At 38.9% G+C, this 20,258-nt stretch overlaps 1 protein-coding gene and 1 long non-coding RNA gene across 4 annotated transcripts in view; one reads left to right on the top strand and one right to left on the bottom strand.

The window, feature by feature from the left end:
- TRIP11 (thyroid hormone receptor interactor 11) overlaps positions 1 to 16,166 on the bottom strand; it is a 69,300-nt gene extending 53,134 nt beyond the window's left edge. For 2 of the 3 annotated variants that reach the window (XM_020875936.2, XM_070477942.1), the window contains exons 1-4: positions 15,631 to 16,166; positions 11,583 to 11,644; positions 4,738 to 4,848; positions 1,737 to 2,015 (exon numbers count right to left, since the gene is read on the bottom strand). In XM_020875936.2, the coding sequence (XP_020731595.2) occupies positions 1,737 to 2,015; positions 4,738 to 4,848; positions 11,583 to 11,644; positions 15,631 to 15,769 (591 nt within the window). In that variant the 5' untranslated portion in view covers positions 15,770 to 16,166. The remainder of the gene's footprint in view (positions 1 to 1,736; positions 2,016 to 4,737; positions 4,849 to 11,582; positions 11,645 to 15,630) is intronic. The other variant, XM_020875937.2, reaches the window with a different exon arrangement.
- The window catches only part of LOC139038709 (uncharacterized), a 448,893-nt gene that overhangs the window by 327,633 nt on the left and 101,002 nt on the right, over positions 1 to 20,258 (top strand). The gene's annotated exons all lie outside the window — the stretch shown is intronic.

The raw sequence follows: 20,258 nt of genomic DNA, 5'->3' as shown, positions 1-20,258 counted from the left end.
ATAATGCTAATATTAATGTATTGGCTTTTGGATGAGTTTCTTTTCATTCAAAGCTGTGTAGTGCTCATTTATCTTAATAAAGATAAACATTTACCACAGCATGCTAAGGAACCAAAAGTTGCTCTCTGATTAAAAGAAGGAACACAATACATTAAAAAGAATACAGGGCTTGGAGTTGAAAGATGTGTGTTTAAAGCACAATTTAAATCACCGTGACAGTGAGTGTATTACTTAAACCTTTACTTCACTTATCTGCAAAACAAAGGTAATAAATACCTCACATAGTTATTAAAGACAATGTATTGGATTAGTATAGGGAGAAACATAAAAATTAAAGTATGATACAAACATTAATTTTTATTATCCCTACTAGAAAATTAGGCACACTGAAACGGACCCAATTATACCTTTTTCACCATAATACCCCAGTACAGGTCTGTCTTACAGAAGGCATTCAAGATATGCTGAAGTAAATATACCAAAAATCCATCTTTTCCACATGAACTCTTACCTTGGCAATGTTTCTTAGAATGTGTTCCTCAGATCATCAGTATCACCTGAATACTTACTTGACTATATTTTCCATCACCCTAAAACAGCCTACAAAATACTAACCTTGAAACTCTGGTTAGTAACAGTGGAGCTACAATATCACCAAATTTCTCAGGTTATTCTTACACATACAAAGTTTAGGAACTATCATCTTTTAGGAATAAGATGGACTAACAGATCATCCTCTCTAAGTTTTATCTTGGGTACTGGGAATATCCAGCAACTTGGGAAGCAAGGAGATCATTTTAATTGGGAAGCTTTCTCCTTTATATAACAAGATTACACTGACAAAAAGATAGAAAATAATCTCTTATATACTTTATTTTTCTCCACAATGATAAAATAAAGTCTGTATGAGCAATATTTCAGTTTATTTCAGGTCTCGAGTACACTGGCTACCTCAGTAATACATAAAACCTGATATACAAGACAAAAAAGGGATTCTTGGAAGAAAGTTTACAGTCCAAAATACAAAGGACTAAATATCTAACATTTGAGAAAAAAACAAAATAGTTTGTGTTTTGTAATATCAATCTATTATCAGATTTTTTTCATTTAACATATAACTAATGGTGGCTGAGATGACAAAGAATCTGCCTGCAATGCAGGAGACCCAAGTTTGACCCCTGGGTCAGGAAGATCCTCTGGAGGAGAGAATGGCTACCCACTCCAGTATTACTGTCTGGGAAATCCCATGGACAGAGGAACCTGGTGGGCTCTAGTCCATCGGGTCACAAAGAGTCAGACATGACTGAGCGACTAACAGCAATGCAAACAAGAACCTTACATCACCATCTACGCAAACAGTTTCAAATCTGGTGCCTTGGAGCTCTGAGTTCCACCAGGGAAGTCTCAGGGACCCCAGGGAAAAAGGTGCAAGTTCAACCACAGCAACTCTATTTTCATCTCTTTTAAGGGCTGAACTTGTAACTTTTATCTTTAAAGTTCTCTTGCTTTAAGTTTAAAAAAAAATTTATTTCAAATATGGCACAGAAGGGGAAACTGAGGCTCAGAGAATGATGACCTGACTAAAACCAATTTAAAAAGTCACTGGTAGAATTAGAAATAGAATACAGGTTTTCTGATTTCCTAGTCCAGGGTTCTTTCTGAAACCAAAATGTCTATATAGAGCATGAACATTGTTACTCACTCAGCTTTCAGAAACTCATGAGAATTCTACCTACCTGAGCAATATGCCTCCAATGGCCAACTTCAGACTCAAGTCTTGAAACTTCATTTGACAATCTATTTATTTCTCGTTGTGATGAAATGATGTCACCAAAATCCATGTCATCGTCATGGAAACCTGAAGCATGATGACTTAAACCATAACCAAATGACGAAGATGCAGTAGTTGCTGGTACACCACCAGCTCCTGAATTCACTGACTGAGCAGCGGACTGCAGCTTCAGCAACTGATCCTGTAGCGCAATCTGTCTTGCTTTAAGATGGCTGATTTCTACCTATATTTATAATCCGTATTTTAGAGAAAGCACTGTGAAATAATCATACTGACCCTTTAATATATTCATAATGTTAAAAGTTATAATATTTTATAATTACCAATGATTGTACTCTACCAACTGAATCCAAGTCATCTATAACATCCCAATGTAACAATTTTATTTCAAAAACAAACATGATTACCACAGTTAAAGCAGAGATAATGTTTTGATTAGTATGAGGAAAAGAATTCCACTCATACATCAACTAAAGCAACAAAATGCTCAGTTAAACATCAGTTTACCATCAGGAGATACTACATGATCAGGTAGTTTGGCATAGGCAATTTCTTCGGGTTCTGTTTGTGATTATCAACCCTCAAGAGATGAGAAAATAAAAGCTTCAGCAGTCTATGCACTGTTGAGTTTCCTTAGAACACCTGTTGGAAGAATCTTTTGAACCTGACTGTGTATGGCTGGATTTGGGCTAATGCACCGTGAGTCAGATAACTTGTGCTGGTCTACACAACACAGCTGAAAAGAAAGCTTTGATGTATTAATCTGATCTTCACAGTAAGCCTTGTAGATTATTAATTAGCCCATTAGTCTCAGAAGGAAATCATGTATTCAAAGAGGCCTTGGTTTTAGCTTTGGCAAAGAGAAGCCAGTGAAAATCTTCTAACTCTACTCAGGAAGAGAACTGTATAAAACTTGTGATATGCCAAATGGAGTTTTGACTGAAGGCTGGCAATACTAAGTCAACATCCAAAAGAAGTTACAAACACAGGACTTAGCATAATGCCATATCCATTCCAAATGAGAGATTACACAAAACACGAGAGTGAGTGAGCTTGAGAAAACTAAAATAAGCTTTCCGTAAAATACTCAAGCTAGTCCAAAAGATATCCTATCACTACTAAGGAAAATCTGACCTGAGGAGACAGCCAATGAGTAACAGTATTTCTACAGGTATAATGTCAAGCAATTAGACAAAGAAAAACCAAATACAAATATGTCAGATGTCATAGTACACAGACACTTTTTCGTATCAAAGCCCCTTCTCTAGTTGAGGTTTATAGAAATGTGCAAATCTTATTTTCCCATAAATGATATGAAGCAATCTGCATCTTTGGGCATTCTCAACATCACAATGAAGGCAACAAACAGATTCAGAAAACAGCAGATCTAAAGTATATATTATCTTTGATTCTAGTAAGAAGTAATGAAATCAACAGTTCTTTTCAAATGTAGCTATAATGCAAAGGAAGTTCTCATCATACAGTAGACAGTTATATCAAGCTGTAGAGGTAAAAAGTGCAAACTCTACTTAAAAAGATGTATTCCTAAATGTGAATTTTTCATTTGCCCTCTGATATCAACAGCCAAGTAAAAAATAAAATATCAAAATTTTCCATAGTTTTCTCAACTAGGATGTAAGCATCAGAATCAGCTATGGGATTTTTTAAAAATTCCAGTACCAGGGTCCCTTTCCAGTACACTAAATCAGAATCTCCAAGAAGATCTAACAATGTGTATTTTTCATGATTCAGCTATAAACCCCTAGGTGGGAGCTACCGCTCTACCGGAGTATAAGTCAGTGCTGCTCAAAGTATGTCTGTGGACCAGTGTCATGAATAATGTTTGCTCCAGTCCATAACAAGTATAGAAAACTAAAAGAATAAGGTTTAAAAACTTTTAAAGCAGTTTGACAGAGTAATTTTATATCTGCTGAATCTTAAAAAAAAAAAAAGGACTTTTCACTTTAACTTGAACTTATAAATTTGCTTTTTATACTCATTTTATCTTGTAGTAATATTATATTGTATTGTATTGTAGTTTTTATTGTATTTTATGAAATCAATTCCAAACAGATTTAAGTTCTTTAAATATTAATCTTTAATGTGGTTTACTTTTTCATCTTAGTATGTCACTAAAAGAACTAGAAATCAATACATCTAAATTTTTAAAACCCAAATATAAAGTGATTGTAGAAATGAACATTTAATCAACAAACTGAACAACACCCCAATGATCTGAATAATTAAACAAGAAATGTCTCAATTCTATAGAAGCATTTACTGAATTCCACTTATGTACTAAAACTAAAGAGAATTCAATGACCTAGGTACATATGTACAAAACCTAGGTACACAGTCTCTATTTTAAGGATTCATAGTAACATTGGTTAAATTATATAATACTATTGGCACCGCAAAGGCAAGATAAGCTACCTCCAAAATAACCATTTCTATCAAACTAAAGAGGAAAAACTACACAGAGCAAGGTAAGTCAACTATAAAACACCTAATCTTCTGTTTTTCCATGGAAAATCAAGTAAACATGAATAAGCATATGTTAACATTTGTAGTTAAAGTCATTTTCTTTAAAAAATAAATGTTATTAGTAATCACACTGATTTAAAACAATGTAGATAAATAGATGAGAAATAAGTTTCATAAAATCAGAAATTATAAACAACAGACGCCTGAAGGTATTTTATACAAAGACTTTTATTCTTCTGGAAAGTAGAAATTAAACTCCACAAAGGTTAGTTTATGTAATATAAACATAAATGCTTACAGAGTCCTTGTTAAATTAGTGATATCACACTGAGTTGGGAATTATTAACTTCAACACCCTTTTGATATTTTCACAGATCTAAATAGAGCTTGATGTATAACTCTTAGAAATCATCCTAAATACACTGTAGTGAAGTAAATATGAAGTCTGTTATAACCTTTACCTCTTTCTGTTGTAGCTGATGTCGGTAATTCAGGGATTGCTGCTTTATCTGAAGCTCTGACGCCTCATGCTTCTCTTCTAGATCAGCACAGAGTTTTTTGAGTCTCTCATTCTAGAAGCAAAGAAAAAAGTGTTTTCAACAAAAAGACTAAAAGTAAAACATGTTAGTAACAGTTATGTGCAGGACATTATAAAAAAGCATAGTTTCATGCACAAAAAAGATGTACTATAGTAGGTCTCAGAATTTTGGTTTTTAAAACACAATTCCAGTTAAAGTTACACGTACAATAAGCATGTTAATAGATTATGCATAATTGTTTTTTAAAAACCCTGCTCAGCTTGATTTTCTGCTAAGAGAAAGTCACTGATTAGTGTTTTCCCTATCTCTGTACACCCAGTGACTAACATACTGTAGGCAACAAATGTCTGGTAAATAAGTGACCTAGATCACATGGTTCAACTTTTGTGTTCTCCCTGAATAGGTATGTTTTTTGGGTTTTTTTCATCAGTACAGTTTTTTAAAGAAACCCTTTATAAAAAGACTTACGGTTGAAATATAGGTAGGAGGCCAAAGCCTCCCATTACTTGTCTGACTGAACCCCAGCCTCCTGAGCAAGTCATCTCTGAAAAATTCATTTTGAAAACCACTAGTACAACTGTTTGAAAAACTACACTTAAAAGTACAGAAAATATTCTAAATATAATTCAATAAATGTAGATATCACAATCTTTTAAGATATTGGAAAATATGGAAAAAATTACTTAAATTTTAGGTTGTTCAATTCAGTTGCTCAGTCATGTCTGACTTTGCAACCCCATGGACTGCAGCTTGCCAGGCTTCCCTGTCCTTCATCAACTCCCAGAGCTTCTTCCAACTCATGTCCATTGAGTCAGTAATGCCATCCAACCATCTCACCCTCTGTCATCCCCTTTTCCTCTTGCCTTCAATCTTTCCCAGCATCAGGGTCTTTTCCAATGAGTCAGTTATTCAGACCAGGTGGCCAAAGTATTAGAGTTTCAGCTTTTAGTATCAGTCCTTCCAATGAATATTCAGGACTGATTTCCTTTAGGATGGACTGGTTGGCTCTCCTTGCAGTCCAAGGGACTCGCAGGAGTCTTCTCTAACACCACAGTTCAAAAGTTATCAATTCTTCGGTGCTCAGCTTTCTTTATGGTCCAGCTCTCACATCCATACATGACTACTGGGAAAACCACAGCTTTGACTAGATAGACCTCTATTGGAAAAATATGCTGTCTAGGTTGGTCATAGTTTTTCTTCCAAGGAGCAAGCATCTTTTAATTTCATGGCTGCAGTCACCATCTGCAGTGATTTTGGAGCCCCCAAAATTAAGTCTTTCACTGTTTCCCCATCTATTTGCCATGAAGTGATGGGACCGGATGCCATGATCTTAGTTTTCTAAATTTGAGTTTTAAGTCAACTTTTTCACTCTCTTTCACTTTCATCAAGAGGCTCTTCGGTTCCTCTTCGCTTTCTGCCCTAAGGGTGGTATCACCTGCGTATCTGAGGTTATTGACACTTCTCCTGACAACCTTGATTCCAGCTTGTGCTTCATCCAGTCCAGCTTTTTGCATGATGTACTCTGCACAGAAGTTAAATAAGCAGGGTGACAACATATAGCCTTGATGTACTCCTTTCCCAATTTGGAAACAGTCTATTGTTCCATGTCCGGTTCTAACTGTTGCTTCTTGACCTGCATACAGATTTCTCAGGAGGCAGGTAAGGTGGTCTGGTATTCCCATCTCTTGAAGAATTTTCCAGTTTGTTGTGATCCACACAGTCAAAGGCTTTGGCGTAGTCAATAAAGCAGAAGTAGATGTTTCTCTGGAACTCTCTCGCTTTTTTGATGATCCAACGGATATTGGCAATTTGATCTCTAGTTCCTTTGCCTTTTCTAAATCCAGCTTGAACATCTGGAAGTTCTTCGTTCACTAACTGTTGAAGCCTGGCTTGGAGAATTTTGAGCACTACTTTGCTAGCATGTGAGATAAGTACAACTGTGTGGTAGTTTGAGCATTCTTTGGCATTGCCTTTCTTTGGAATTGGAATGAAAACTGACTTTTCCAGGCCTATGGCCACTGCTGAGTTTTCCAAATTTGCTGGCATATTGAGTGCAGCACTTCAATAGCATTTGATTTAGGATGTGAAATAGCTCAGCTGGAATTCCATCACCTCCACTAGCTCTGTTCATAGTGATCCTTCTTAAGGCCCACTTGACTTCACATTCCAGGATGTCTGGCTCTAGGTGAGTGATCACAATCATGGTTATCTGGGTTATTAAGATCTTTTATGTAGAGTTCCTTTATGTATTCTTGCCACCTCTTCTTAAGATCTTCTCCTTCTGTTAGGTCCATACTGTTTCTGTACTTTATTGTGCCCATCTTTCCATGAAATGTTCCCTTAGTATCCCTGATTTTCTTGAAGCAATCTCTAGTCTTTCCCATTGTACTGTTTTCCTCTATTTCTTTGCACTGTTCACTTAGGAAGAGAGAGGAATAAAAATGAGAAAGATTCTTGATGGCATTCAGTTCTGGTTGAAGCCATTTCCTAAAAGACTGGCTAAAAGTTCTGTCCTTGGAATCCATAAGATTCATACTTCTATCCTTAATTATCCCATTGTGCTTAACCCTTCTTATATTATCAAGGTCTACTAAAACCAATTCTAGTTTTTGAGTTTCATTTTTTGAGCAGTCCTAAGGACTGATATTTATAACATTCTTTCTTAGTAGCTTCCAAAAAAAAGAAAACAATATACTTAGAAAACAAACAAACAAAAAGATTCTATTTTGTAATTACCATAGGGGTACACTGGGCACCTTTATAAATCTAAGAATAATCACAAGGTCATAATGATCTTGTTTTTTCTGTACCTTGAAACATTTTGCTATTATCATCATCCTATCAGGGTTTCCCAGGTGGTTCAGTGGTAACGAATCCACCTACAATGCAGGAGGCGTGAGTTCGGTCCCTGAATCGGAAAGATGTGGAGAAGGAAATGGCCACCCACTCCAATTTTCTTGCCTGGGAAATCCCATGGACAGAGGAGCCTGGTAGACTACAGCCCATGGGGTTGCAAAAGAGTCAGACATGACTTAGCGACTAAACAACAAGAACTAACCATTACTCATCAATTATTTACAACTATGTTAAAAAAAGAGAAAATGGAGACTGATGGAATCATCTAGGAGAATGATAAAATAACAGTGAAATAACCAAGTACTACATCATCTTTTAAAAGGGAAAAACCAATGGAGACACTATCTTTGCAGTGTTTTTCTGCTTTTTGTGTTTTGGGGGTTTTTTCCACTTTCACTTAACATAGTTGGAAATTCATTCTCACTTTTCAACAGAGAAGAAAACTGAGGAAAATATTCCACGATTAGACAACTAAGAACATAAATGCTGAGAGACAGAAAACAGCATTGTGGAGTTTAATGGTTATGGTGAAAATGACTGTAGAAGCAAAATCTCAGACAAGTTTTTGAAAAACAATATCCTACATGAATTTCTCAAACTCAGAACTGAGGAATGAACAATGTATTTCCAAGAACAAAAAGGAAATATGGTGTTCTCATGAAATAATCATTCAATAAGATTTTATCTCACAATATTTTGTGAAAAAAACCTGAGCCATCCATCCCATTTTGTTAAATGGACAGATAACAGTATTATTTCATTATGATATTTATATAGCAACATTTACTTGATACAGTCCCTGTGTGGACAAATGCTAAAGACACACGTATACATAGGTGACCAGGAGGAAACAAATGACAAAAATGAAAAAACTCAGTGGATTGGTAACTCTGATCGGTATTTATAAATTTAACAATTAAAGCACTTCGTATTTATGCAGCAGTCATGTTTTTAACAAAATAGTAAGTCATCAAAGTTTTCATAAGTATTGGTTTAAATGACCTAAGTCAGGAAAAAGAACTAGAAGATCTAAACCTATCAGAGATGTAACTGAAATCTAGAGTCAGTATTTACAAGAAACAGTCCAGTTCACTAAAAAAGTTAATAAACATATGTAAGTTAATAAACATATGTAAGTTTATATGCATGCGTGCTCAGTCACTTGAATTGCGTCTGAGTCTTTGCAACCCCATGGACTGTAGCCCACCAGGCTCCTCTGTCCATGGGATTATCCTGGCAGGCATACTGGAGTGGGTTGCCATTTCCTCCTCCAGGGGATAGTCCCCACCCAGGGATCAAACCTGCATCTCTTGAAGCTCCTGCATTGGCAGGAGGATTCTTTACCACTGAGCTACCTGGGAAACCATATGTATGCATATGTGTGTGTATACACACACACACACACACACACACACACACACGTTTTTAAAGGCAGAAACATAGGGAATAAAAATTTAAATTGTTGTAATTGCTCACTGAAATTTCTGATGAAGTTTTTCACTATCACTTTATTCTTCTTTAAATTTCACTATCACTTTATTTTTCTGTAAATTATTTATAAAATCATTTAACAGGAAAATTGAGTCCATTGGATCCATATGGTAAATGGTAAGACTATTTCTCTTGGCAAAGATGGTTAAATTAGCTTAGGTTGGTTGCTATTACTTGCAACTCAGGAAGCCTAACTAATTTAACCAATATCAAATATTAACATCTGTAAGCAAATCTAATTTCCTCTAGAAAATATACTGCCCTCTGTCTATACTGAAGCTTTCTAAATAAACAGAATTTTCTATTGGTTTTAATTTCCTACTGGTTTTAATCATATGTTCACCTTCTTTTTACAGTCATATAAGGTGTTACCTTTATGAAGTGTTTATGTGCTGAGAGAAGGCAGGAATCACGTATAGTCAAAATCACCTTGGAAAATAAAGCTCTTGAGAAGGTCAACAGTCTGTTATCCTCTAGTATTCGAATAAGCTCACAGTACTCTGAATAAGCACCAAACAAGGAATTTGGCTATCACTTAGGGATATGTTATACCAAAAATAAATACTTGTGAACACTAGAATCACACCTGCTACTGTCCAAGGACAACACTAGGACAGAGACTAGAGTTGAAATCAACAGAGGGACAGAAAATTTCAATCTTCCACCTTAAGTTCAATACAGAGCAATCATTCATTCAGCAGGTTAATCCCATTTACTACCCCCATTCTCCACTCTAAACATATACTGGCAAATTTAGCTTAATTAATGCCACTACACACATCTCTGCCATCTAATTTTTCTGGGAAAGCCCACAGTGAGTACTCTCTCAAGGATTTCTTTAGAGACTACAGGAACTATTGCCTATCTCAGTCTTACAGAGAAAGAAGCTATTAAGTTTATCTGTCACAAAAACACCTACTAACGAGGTAATTACAGCTAAGGTCTCTTAAGTGCCACCAAACTGCCACCTTCTACCGAGGCAGAATGGGGCTTCCCAAGTGGTGTGGTGGTAAAGAATCCGCCTGCCAATGCAGGAGACACAAGAGATGTAGGTTCGATCCCTGGGTCAGGAAGATCCCCTAGAGCAGGAAATACCAATCTGCTCCCGTGAAAAACTCCATGGACGGAGGAGTCTAGCGGACTACAGTCCATGGGTTCACAGAGTTGGACATGACTGAGTGCACGCGTGCGCGCGCGCGCGCACACACACACACACACACACACACACACACACTCTCTCTCTCTCTCTGAGGCAGAAAACTTCAGTAGTCCCTCTTGAGAGATCCTTCCACTTTCAAATTTACAATCTTACATTGGTAATCTAGCGTGTGTGCGCTCAGTTGCTCAGTCATGTCCAACTCTTTGTGACCCACTGGACTGTAGCGGATCAGGCTCCTCTGTCCACGGGGTTTTTCACGCAACAATACTACAGTGGTTGCCATTTCCTCCTCCAGGGGATACTGGAGGATCCAATATCCTCCCTGGGTATCCCTGATATACAGGGATCGAACCCGCATTTCCTGTGTCTCCTGCATTGCACGTGGATTCTTTACCTGCTGGATCATCGGGGAAACCCTTGGTAATATAGAACAGAGTTCAATGATGCTTGTTGTCAGAAGTATTTTCTTATATTTAAATTTCATTTTCTTTTTTTATGGGCTTAGCAAGGGAAAACACGCTTACCACAGTCCTCTAAGAATGTTGTTTGCTGAAATACTATTACATCTTCCCTCACCATTCTTATCCAAAGGCTAAATAATGCACTGGCCAAAAAGTTCGTTCAGGGCTTTCCGTAACATCTAAAAAACTTTCTGGCCAACCCAATGGTTAGATGTCTTTAGTACTTTACAATAGATGCCATTTTAAAACCTTTCATTTTTTTTTATGGCTTACCTTTGAACTCTTTTCAAATTTTCGTCATCCCTATTAAGTACAATGACCAGAGCTATTACCACAAGGCACTGACTAATAACGAAAAAAAATGGTAAAATTAATTTGCTATTCTTACATTCTACATTCTCTGCATACAAATATCACACCTTTTTAATGTTAGGGAATTAAAAACTCTACATTAAACAGAAATGCATTCTTCACATTACACTTAAATGTACAACTGCAGTTTTAGCACACTATTAAAACATTGTAAATCCTTGAAATGATAAATTGTTGCCACTATTGTTTCTATATTTGGCAGATTTCCTTCTTCCACCATTCAGAAGCAGAAGTGGGAATATTTAACAGAAAAGAACAGTAACAAGTAACTATATCTTCATCAAAGGAACATGACAGAGCTTCAAAAAAGAGAAGAAAACTAAGATAAAGGGAAAGAGGAAACCTGCATTAAAAAGAGAGGACTGAAATAAAGCGTGAATAACTCATGATTTCAAAAAAGAGAAATCTAAATCTTTAAGTTTCCTTACCTCTGATCTTAAGATTGTATGAATGGCTTCAACTTCCTTTCTCCTAGCATTAGGTAAATCTGCTACAAAAGAAACGGTATATGCTGAATATATGGTCAACATCATGTGAAGTAAACAGGCATCTTTAGGAAAATAAATTTCACTGAGCTTTAAACAGAATGGTATGTTGATCTGAGGACAGATTCAGAAGACAAACATCACTTGATTGTTATCACTACTCTCTACTGTTACAGATGTCTATTGTCATATAAGTCACTTTGCCTATCTTCTATATTCAAGAGCATCTACCTTTAAAATCCCTTGGAAGTATTCATTAAAATTTTGTAATGGAAAATTAATCTGTTTGCTTAGTATAATTTTTGATGAAAGGTATGCAAATAGGATGAAAAAAAAATGTTTTTTTTTTGGCCGCACAGTGGGGTCTTAGTTCCCCAACCAAGGATTTAATTTGGGCCCTCAGCAATGAAAGCATCAAGTCCTAACCACTGGACTGCCAAGGGAATTCCCAATGACATATTTCTAACTTCTTATGCAACTGGGGTTTAAGGTCTTACTAACTTTTTCTGCTTCCAATACTACCAAAAAAATCAGTGACCTCTTAAACAAAGAATAAAAATGCAGTAAAAGAACACTCATTTCAAGTAACATGGACACAAGTTATTGAAAATGAGCATGAACTCAGCCTTGTTTTGTACATTTTCATTTAAAAGGAAAGTTAGAGGACCAAAATGGCCGTTGATGCTGCCAGATAATCAACCTCCACACAGTTAGATTTCTTTTCTAAGTATTAATATTTTTCATTACTCTCAGCCCTTTAATACTATAAAAATAACTTCTCTGAATTATAGTTTAAATCAAAAGAAAATACAAGTGGCATCCAATAAATAATAATGACAAACCCGCTCTTCTTGTTTTGAAAATCACTAGGTGGGGATGCTTGTGTGGTTGTTTATACAAATTGCTTGAAACTCTGACAAGACTATCTAATTGCTACTCAGAAGAGAACAAATTATAACCTAATCTGTTTAGGAAGGTCACTGTTAGAAGGCGCAACTGTTTCAAAGAGAGATTAAAGAAACACAAGGTCACGAAGACCTCCCTCCATATCCCTCTCCCCAGAACATGGCCTTTTAAAGGATAAGGTGGAGATGTTATGCAGACCAAAAAAGTTTTCCTCAATGAGGGAAAACAAAAATAACAGCCATCATTTATTAATGCTTACTATTTGCTAGGCACAGTGTTAGGTTAGGCATGTTACATTCATGATTTCATTTAATCCTCCCAAATTCATGATAGGTATCTCTTTTTAACAGATAAGAAAACTTTGCTTTTTAAAGGATAAGTATTTAATAATTTGCTGAAGACCCCACAATCTGTAACCCATGGATGTGGAATTTCAATCCATGTCTGATTTAAAAGTCCAAGCCCAAGCTCCTAAATTAGTATAGTGCTTGGTAGAATAGCAACTTTCTGATATTGTAACTATAGATAATTTTCAAGTTGTATCAACAGTGCTATTCTAAACTGTTATCTTGTTCATTGCCGGCACAGGGTAGACACTCAATAAACATTTGTTGAATGAATAAATGAACTGCATTCTGACCCTATTTTTAAATGATTTATAAAATCAATAAACTGGATGTTAAGCAAGTCCTATTTTAATACAAAGAGAAAACAATAAAAACAGATTTTTAATCACTTAGCAAAACTTTTACTAAGCATGTACTGTGCACCAAGGAAGGTACCACACATACTAGTAATACAAGGATAAATAAAATAGAGCTGTCAGAGAGAGATCCACAAAGTTCTGTTAGACACAAGCGACTCAACCTCCCATGGACTGAGAACGGTCTCACCAGGTACCTGACATGTCAGCAGGGTCGTGCAGGAAAAATTGTTTTCCAGGCAAAGAAGGGTAGAAAGTGAAAAGTGAAAGTGAAGTCGCTCAGTCGTGTCCGACTCTTTGCAACCCCATGAACTGTAGCCTACCAGGAACCTCAGTCCATGGGATTTTCCAGGCAAGAATACTGGAGTGGGTTGCCATTTCCTTCTCCAGGGGATCTTCCCGACCCAGGGATCGAACCCGGGTCTCCCGCACTGCAGGCAGACGATTTACCGTCTGCGCCATCAGGGGGAGCCCCAAAGAGGGTAGAGGAGGAGGTAAAAAGGAAGGGCTTTCCACGCAGGGCTTGGAGTTCTGTCAGCACCTCACCAAGTCCCTGTGCAGAAGCCCTGGGTGCAAGCATGCTTGTGTATGTGAATGTACATCTATGTGGCTACTGGGAGAGAAGGGGGAGGGAACAAGAGATAAGATTGAAAGAGGCAGGTTGAACCCAGATAGGATAGGTTTTTGGTCTCCCCAAGCTAAGACGTTTGAGCTTTACCCCGTAAATAGAGTCAAGAGATTTTTAAAAGCACATTTGTTTTTAGAAAAGTAACTGGTAACACAACAGAATATGGAATAAAAGAGGAAGAAACAAGTGACAGGACATGAAAGAGAAATAATGTGTGGGAGAGAAAACGGGGATGGGAACTAAAGAAGGAGGAATAATAAAGGAAAGGACAAATATAAGAAACACTTCAGGCACCAGATGAACAAGATTAGGTGACCAATTCAAAGTAGGAGAAAAAAGAGGCAAAACAATGTGACAAAGATTTCTAAGTTTAGGAGAATGGGTAGAGGGTGAAACCACTAAAAGTGAGAATATGGGAGCACATTTGGTGGGAAAAACAAAATGAATTCCACCTTAAGCCTGTAGGACATCCAAGTTGGAGGGGTAAGTGCGCAGGTTCTGGCTTAGGGTCAAAGAAATAGTCACCTGTTTTCCCCTATCTAGGAAACAAGGAGAGACTAGGCATTCCCCAGGTTAGCCAGCCCTTTTCTGCTTCTAACAGCCCTCAATGTCACATGATCATTTCCTGAACACAGGAAGAATCCCTTTAACTCCCACTCCAACCCGTCCTACCTGATGTACCCCTCACCCCAGGGGTACCCTAAGCAGTTAAATGGTACCAACTATCATTTAACAGCAGCTGCCCAATTTTCTTCCCTTCTTAGACCCCACAGAAATCCTAAATATAGATACTATCTTTCTAAATCAAACTATCTTTCTCTACTTCAACCAAACAAACATGCATACTCAATTAAATCAGTATTAAAAAATAAAACCAGAATGCTAATTTATTTACAACAAACAAAACTGGCAAAGGAACTGCTCTCATCCAAAAGACCACCCTCTCTGGCGGCAGATATAGATTGAAATTAAAGAATTCTTTTGATCTAAATACTACTTGATGAAAGAAGTATCAAGAAATCAAAACAGCAATTAACTTAATCATCGATTACCATGTAACTCCTGGTCACTATTCATTAGTAAAACAAAATGAGGACTTCAAAAATGAGTGAAGGTTGCTAAAGGGACCTGAAGAACAGGATTACCTTCCTTGCTCTCCTGAGCATATGGGAGGCATTAGGCAATTAGGCATGAAAATACACTCTCAGCTGAGACGCTGTAATGTGCCATCAGAACAAGCAAAAATATAATAGGAAAACCATATCCACGTTTCACTAACATATATTTAAGTGAGAAAGGGTAAGAGCCACTAAATATTTTATTAAGCTATGAAAATCGAAGAAACCCCCTCCCGCCAAAAAAGTGACTACGTGTCATAATACAAATAATTCTTTAAATTATGTCGATATAAAGGAAGAGGATCAAAATCAGTTCCGCCTCCAAGTTAAGGCCAAAGTAAGCGGTGGGTGTGGATGAACCAAAGAAAAATAAACTCTATGCGATGTAAGGGCGGTTTCACTCTGCTGTGAGCTATCCCGCGTACTCAAAGGAGAAACACCATAACTCTTTCCCCCAACCCTAGTGGTCTCTCATTAGAGAAAATCACTTAAGAGGCAAAAGGAGAAATGTAAAGAAAAAAGGGCGGAGTGACACTTCTCTAGACCTGTCTGCGTCTCATGACAGATAGACTTGGGGACCAAACGGACGCTCCCAGGGTCCCAATAAACCCCTCCCTCCATCGCCCCAGCTGTTACCTTCCACTTCCTCCGTGCCCTCCATCAGCATATCCTTCGTAAAGTTTGAAATCTGGCCAGTGAGGGAAGCCAGGCTGCCCCCGACCTGACCCAGGGACTGGCCCAAGCCGGAGCCGAGGCCCCCAAGCCAGGACGACATCGCTGCGGGTTAGAGAAGGTACGCTCTGCTCCGAGAAAAGCGGCCAGCGTCGTCGGACTACTCTGCCAAATGTCCTCGAACCGCTGCTTCCGCAGGACTGTCCAAATCACAACACTCAGGAATCGATAACACAACAGGGGGAATGGTTCCCAGTCCACGCCGGTTTCGGGGGCTCCCACCAAACGCCGGGCTCTAATTAGAAACGCAAAGGCCTGGCCTCAGACTTTACCAGGGACCTGCCTCCAATGACACAGTCACCCCCGTGGGCTTCCACTCATTCTCACGACTTCCCACCATCCGGATCAGGCCACTTCTGCTGCTGCTTTAGTGACTTTCCCCAATTCCGTGGGCAACTCCTGCCAACTCGACGCCGGCCGCCATGACACCCACTAGGAACGCGTCTATGGATCATAGAGAGGCGCCGTGATAGGGTAGAAAGGCCCTGCAGAGCCGCCGGAGGTGTCCTGGGTGCAGGGGAACATGGGATCGCGGAGGACCGAGTGCGGCCGCGGTGGCCGCAGCCTCCAGCCCCAGGGCAAGGTCAACTTCCACGTAGCCCGCTCGCTTTGGCCGCAGGTGGAATACCGACCGGTACCCGCGGCAACGTGGCGCTCTCGCCAGCTGCAGCTGGGTTTCAGGCAGAGCCGACCCTCAGTGGGTGCCCCCCGAAGTCGGCGTAGCCTGGGAGCCCTGTGGACTCTTATTCTTGAGGAAACCCGAGTGTATTAATTCTGATTACCCTCGCGAAGGCAGCGGTGCGAGGAGACTGGGCGGGGATCCTCCACCGGCTCAGAAGTGGATTTTACATAATTTATCACACGTGTACTGTGACGATTATTCTACACTCTGTCAAGGGCCGCTGCGTACTGGGGACTACGGTGGGAACCAAAGGTACACAGAAAGGATGGGTTGCAAATTCAAGTGTCCAGGCAGCAAACATACTTGTGTTGATTACCTTCATAGTGGAAATTTTTTCTGCTGCCTGTCCAGCTTTTTAACCTATGAAGTTAAAAATACAGACTACCCGTTTCAAAATAACTCTGCAGAGGACAGCAGGGCAACTTTATGCAGAAGAAATGCTCTTGCAATGTGAACGCTCTCGTTCGGTACTGTGACACTGGCCCTGCAAGGGCCCACCCCTCCTAGGGTCCCCAGTTACAGAGTTGGTGCACACACCTGTGTCCTGACTTGGTTGCTTTCCCCACTAGAGGAAAAAAGGTCACGTGACTTATAGGCATTTACTGCAGTGCTACGTGGACCCACACTACCTGGCCAGAGAGACAGCCGCATTTTTGACTTTGAAAAGAATAGTATAGGTCTGCAGGTCTTTTAAGCATAGCACCTAATATACTGGCACCTTTCTCCTTGATTTTATTCACAGCAGGGGACACCGCAGATTTCGTTATTTGTGAATGGAACATTGGAAATGCCTCCAGTGTTTGAAATATGGTGGCACCAAGGAATAGTGTTGTTATTCGGTCACTGAGTCACGTCTGACTTTATTGCAACCCCATGGACTGCATGCAGCATGTCAGACTTCCCTGTCCCTCCCCACCTCCCAGAGTTTGCCAAGTTCATGTCCAAGGAATAGTAGCCCTCCCTGAAATCTGAATGCTTTTAGAATAAAATTTGTATCTTGTACTAGATACAAGATTTATTAAATGTTTTTATTAATAAATAATAATAAATGTGTTTATTAAATGTTTTCTGTATATATTTTTTAAAGGGCATCGTTGCCAAGGGGTTAGATGTGCAGACACTGGGGTTTGACTGCCTAGATCTTTGATTTATTAGCTGTGTGACCTTGGGTAGGTTACTTAACTTCTGTGTGTACCAGTTTCCCATTTGTAAGTTGGGGAATGATAAATAATACTGCCTACAGGGTGGGGTTTTTTTTTTGAGGATTAAATAATGTAGTATTTTTAAGTGCTTGGAACAGTGCCTGTACATGGTGAGTTCTATTTTAAGTGTAAAGTTTTGAAAGTATGACATAAAGGTGACCTGCAAGTTATTCATAGATAGACGATGAATTGGTTAATAGCATCACTGACTCCATGGACATGAATTTCAGCAAACTCCAGATGATAGTAGAAGAAGAGGAGCCTGGCTTGCTTTACTCCATGGGGTCGCAAAGAGTTGGACACGACTGAGTGACTGAACAACAATACATTATTCTGAGCACTGAGGATACAGCAGGAGAAAAAACACACACAAAGTCTCTGATCTCATGGAGCTTGCATTCTACTGGAAAGGAACTGATGAGAAAATGTATTAAGTATTACATGATGATGACTGCTGTGGGGGAAATAACAATATTAAACAGGGTAAGAATGGTATGGAAGGGATGTAGGAGAGAGAGTGCGCTTATAAATGTTGTTGAAGGTGGTCAGGCCTCACTGGCAAGGTGATATTCAAACAGAGACTTGAAGGAAATAAGAGAGTGAGACTGGTATCTGGGAAAGAGCAGTCCAGGCAAAAGAAACAGCTGATGCAAAGGTCCTGAGGCAGGAGGAGTCTTGCCAGGTTAGAGGATTAGCAAAAAGGCAAGGATGGCTGGAGCAGAGTGGGCTGGAGAAAGGAGATAAGCAGTGAGGACCAAGAAGTTCAAATAGGGAAGGACAGGTGACATAGGGCCTGAAAATCGAGTATAAGAACTCTAGCTTTTACTCAGAGTAGAATGAAGAATTGTTTAGAGAAAAGGAGTCACATGAACTTAGGACATCAATGGGTTCCTGTATAACAGTGAAAAGTTTGGTGTGAATCAAGCTCTTATTTCCTAGAGGTGTAAATTCTCTGGAGTGTCATTTATATAAATTCATGTCATGCCATAAAGATATTGCAGTTAATGCGGAAAACAAAATACATGCCTTTATATTATGTATTAAGGCATTAACATAAAAGCTATGTCTAAAATCCTCTTTATTGAGGATTGTTTTCAGTGTGATGGACTAGGGTCTAAAAAGCTTAAAGTATGATTCTGATGTATATAGCATGATGGACTTCCCTGGTGGCTCAGATGCTAAAGAATCTGCCTGCAATGCAGGTGACCTGGCTTCAATCCCTGGGTCAGGAAGATCCTCTGGAGAAGAGAATGGTTACCCACTCCAGTATTCTTGCCTGGAGAATTTCATAGACAGAGGAGCCTAGCAGGCTACAGTCCACAGGGTCGCAAAGAGTCAGACATGACTGAGGGACTAATACACACACACATATAGCATGATGTGATGTTTGGGATGTGCTTCAAAAAATGGGGACAGGGTGGATGAATCAAGAATTGTCAGGACTTGGTCATTATTGATGCTGGGTGATGGGAAGGTACATGTTGTTTTCTTGTTGCTGTTCAGTCACCCAGTCGTGTCCAATTCTTTGCAACCCATGGACTGTAGCATGCCAGGCCTCCCTGTCCCTCACCATTTCCCAAAGTTTCCCCAAGTTCATGCCCATTGCATCAGTGATACCATCCAGCCATCTTATCCTCTGATGGATACACAGGGGAGTCATTTATTTTTGCATACCTTTGACATTTTTTACTGTACAAAAGTCATACAAATTTGATGAAGCTTGGGCTGATGACACCTCTCCTTTTCCTACCAAAATCCCCTGTAGCGAAGAAGGCCGTTCATCACCACTTAATGAGTAACAAACCAAGCCCAGCTACAGCAGACACACCAGACACAGCCTAGGAACCTGAATGACTCTCTGTGGTGGGGGCTAGGCTGCTCAGTTGAAATTCTGAACTTAAGATTTTTATATCCTCAACAGATAGAAGATTCTTAAAAAAAAAAAAAAAACTAACCAAAAAATGCTATCAACTGCAAACTGGTTTCCATTTCTCAAGAGACAGCATCATCAATACTTCTCTAGGGAGAGCAGTCTCTTTGTTCTGAAGAAACCATCCAAACGGGTTTATTTATACAAAAAGAAAAGAACCCATTTCTTTTATGTTTAGTTAAAGAAAAAACCATTTGAATCAGTTCTAATGAGATGGATGAAACTGGAGCCCATTATACAGAGTGAAGTAAGCCAGAAAGATAAAGACCAATACAGTATACTAACGCATATATATGGAATTTTAAAAGATGGTAACAATAACCTTATATGCAAAACAGAAAAAGAGACCCAGATGCACAGAACAGAGTTTTAGACTCTGTGGGAGAAGGTGAGGGTGGGATGTTCTGAGAGAATAGCATTGAAACAAGTATACTATCAAGGGTGAAACAGATCACCAGCCCAGGTTGGAAGCATGAGACAAGTGCTCCGGCCTGGTGAACTGGGAAGACCCAGAGGGATGGGATGGAGAGGGAGGCGGGAGGGGGGGATCGGGATGGGGAACACATGTAAATCCATGGCTGATTCATGTCAATGTATGGCAAAAACCACTACAATACTGAAAAGTAATTAGCCTCCAACTAATAAAAATAAATGAAAAAAAAAACAACTTTTTAGAGTAGAATTTAAAAATATTAGTCTGATCTTTCCCTCTCAATTT

This window comes from Odocoileus virginianus, chromosome 16 (genome assembly GCF_023699985.2).
Source record: "Odocoileus virginianus isolate 20LAN1187 ecotype Illinois chromosome 16, Ovbor_1.2, whole genome shotgun sequence".
Lineage (NCBI taxonomy): Eukaryota > Metazoa > Chordata > Mammalia > Artiodactyla > Cervidae > Odocoileus > Odocoileus virginianus.
Note: the sequence above shows the minus strand (reverse complement) of the source record. Positions and strands in the feature narration are given on the sequence as shown.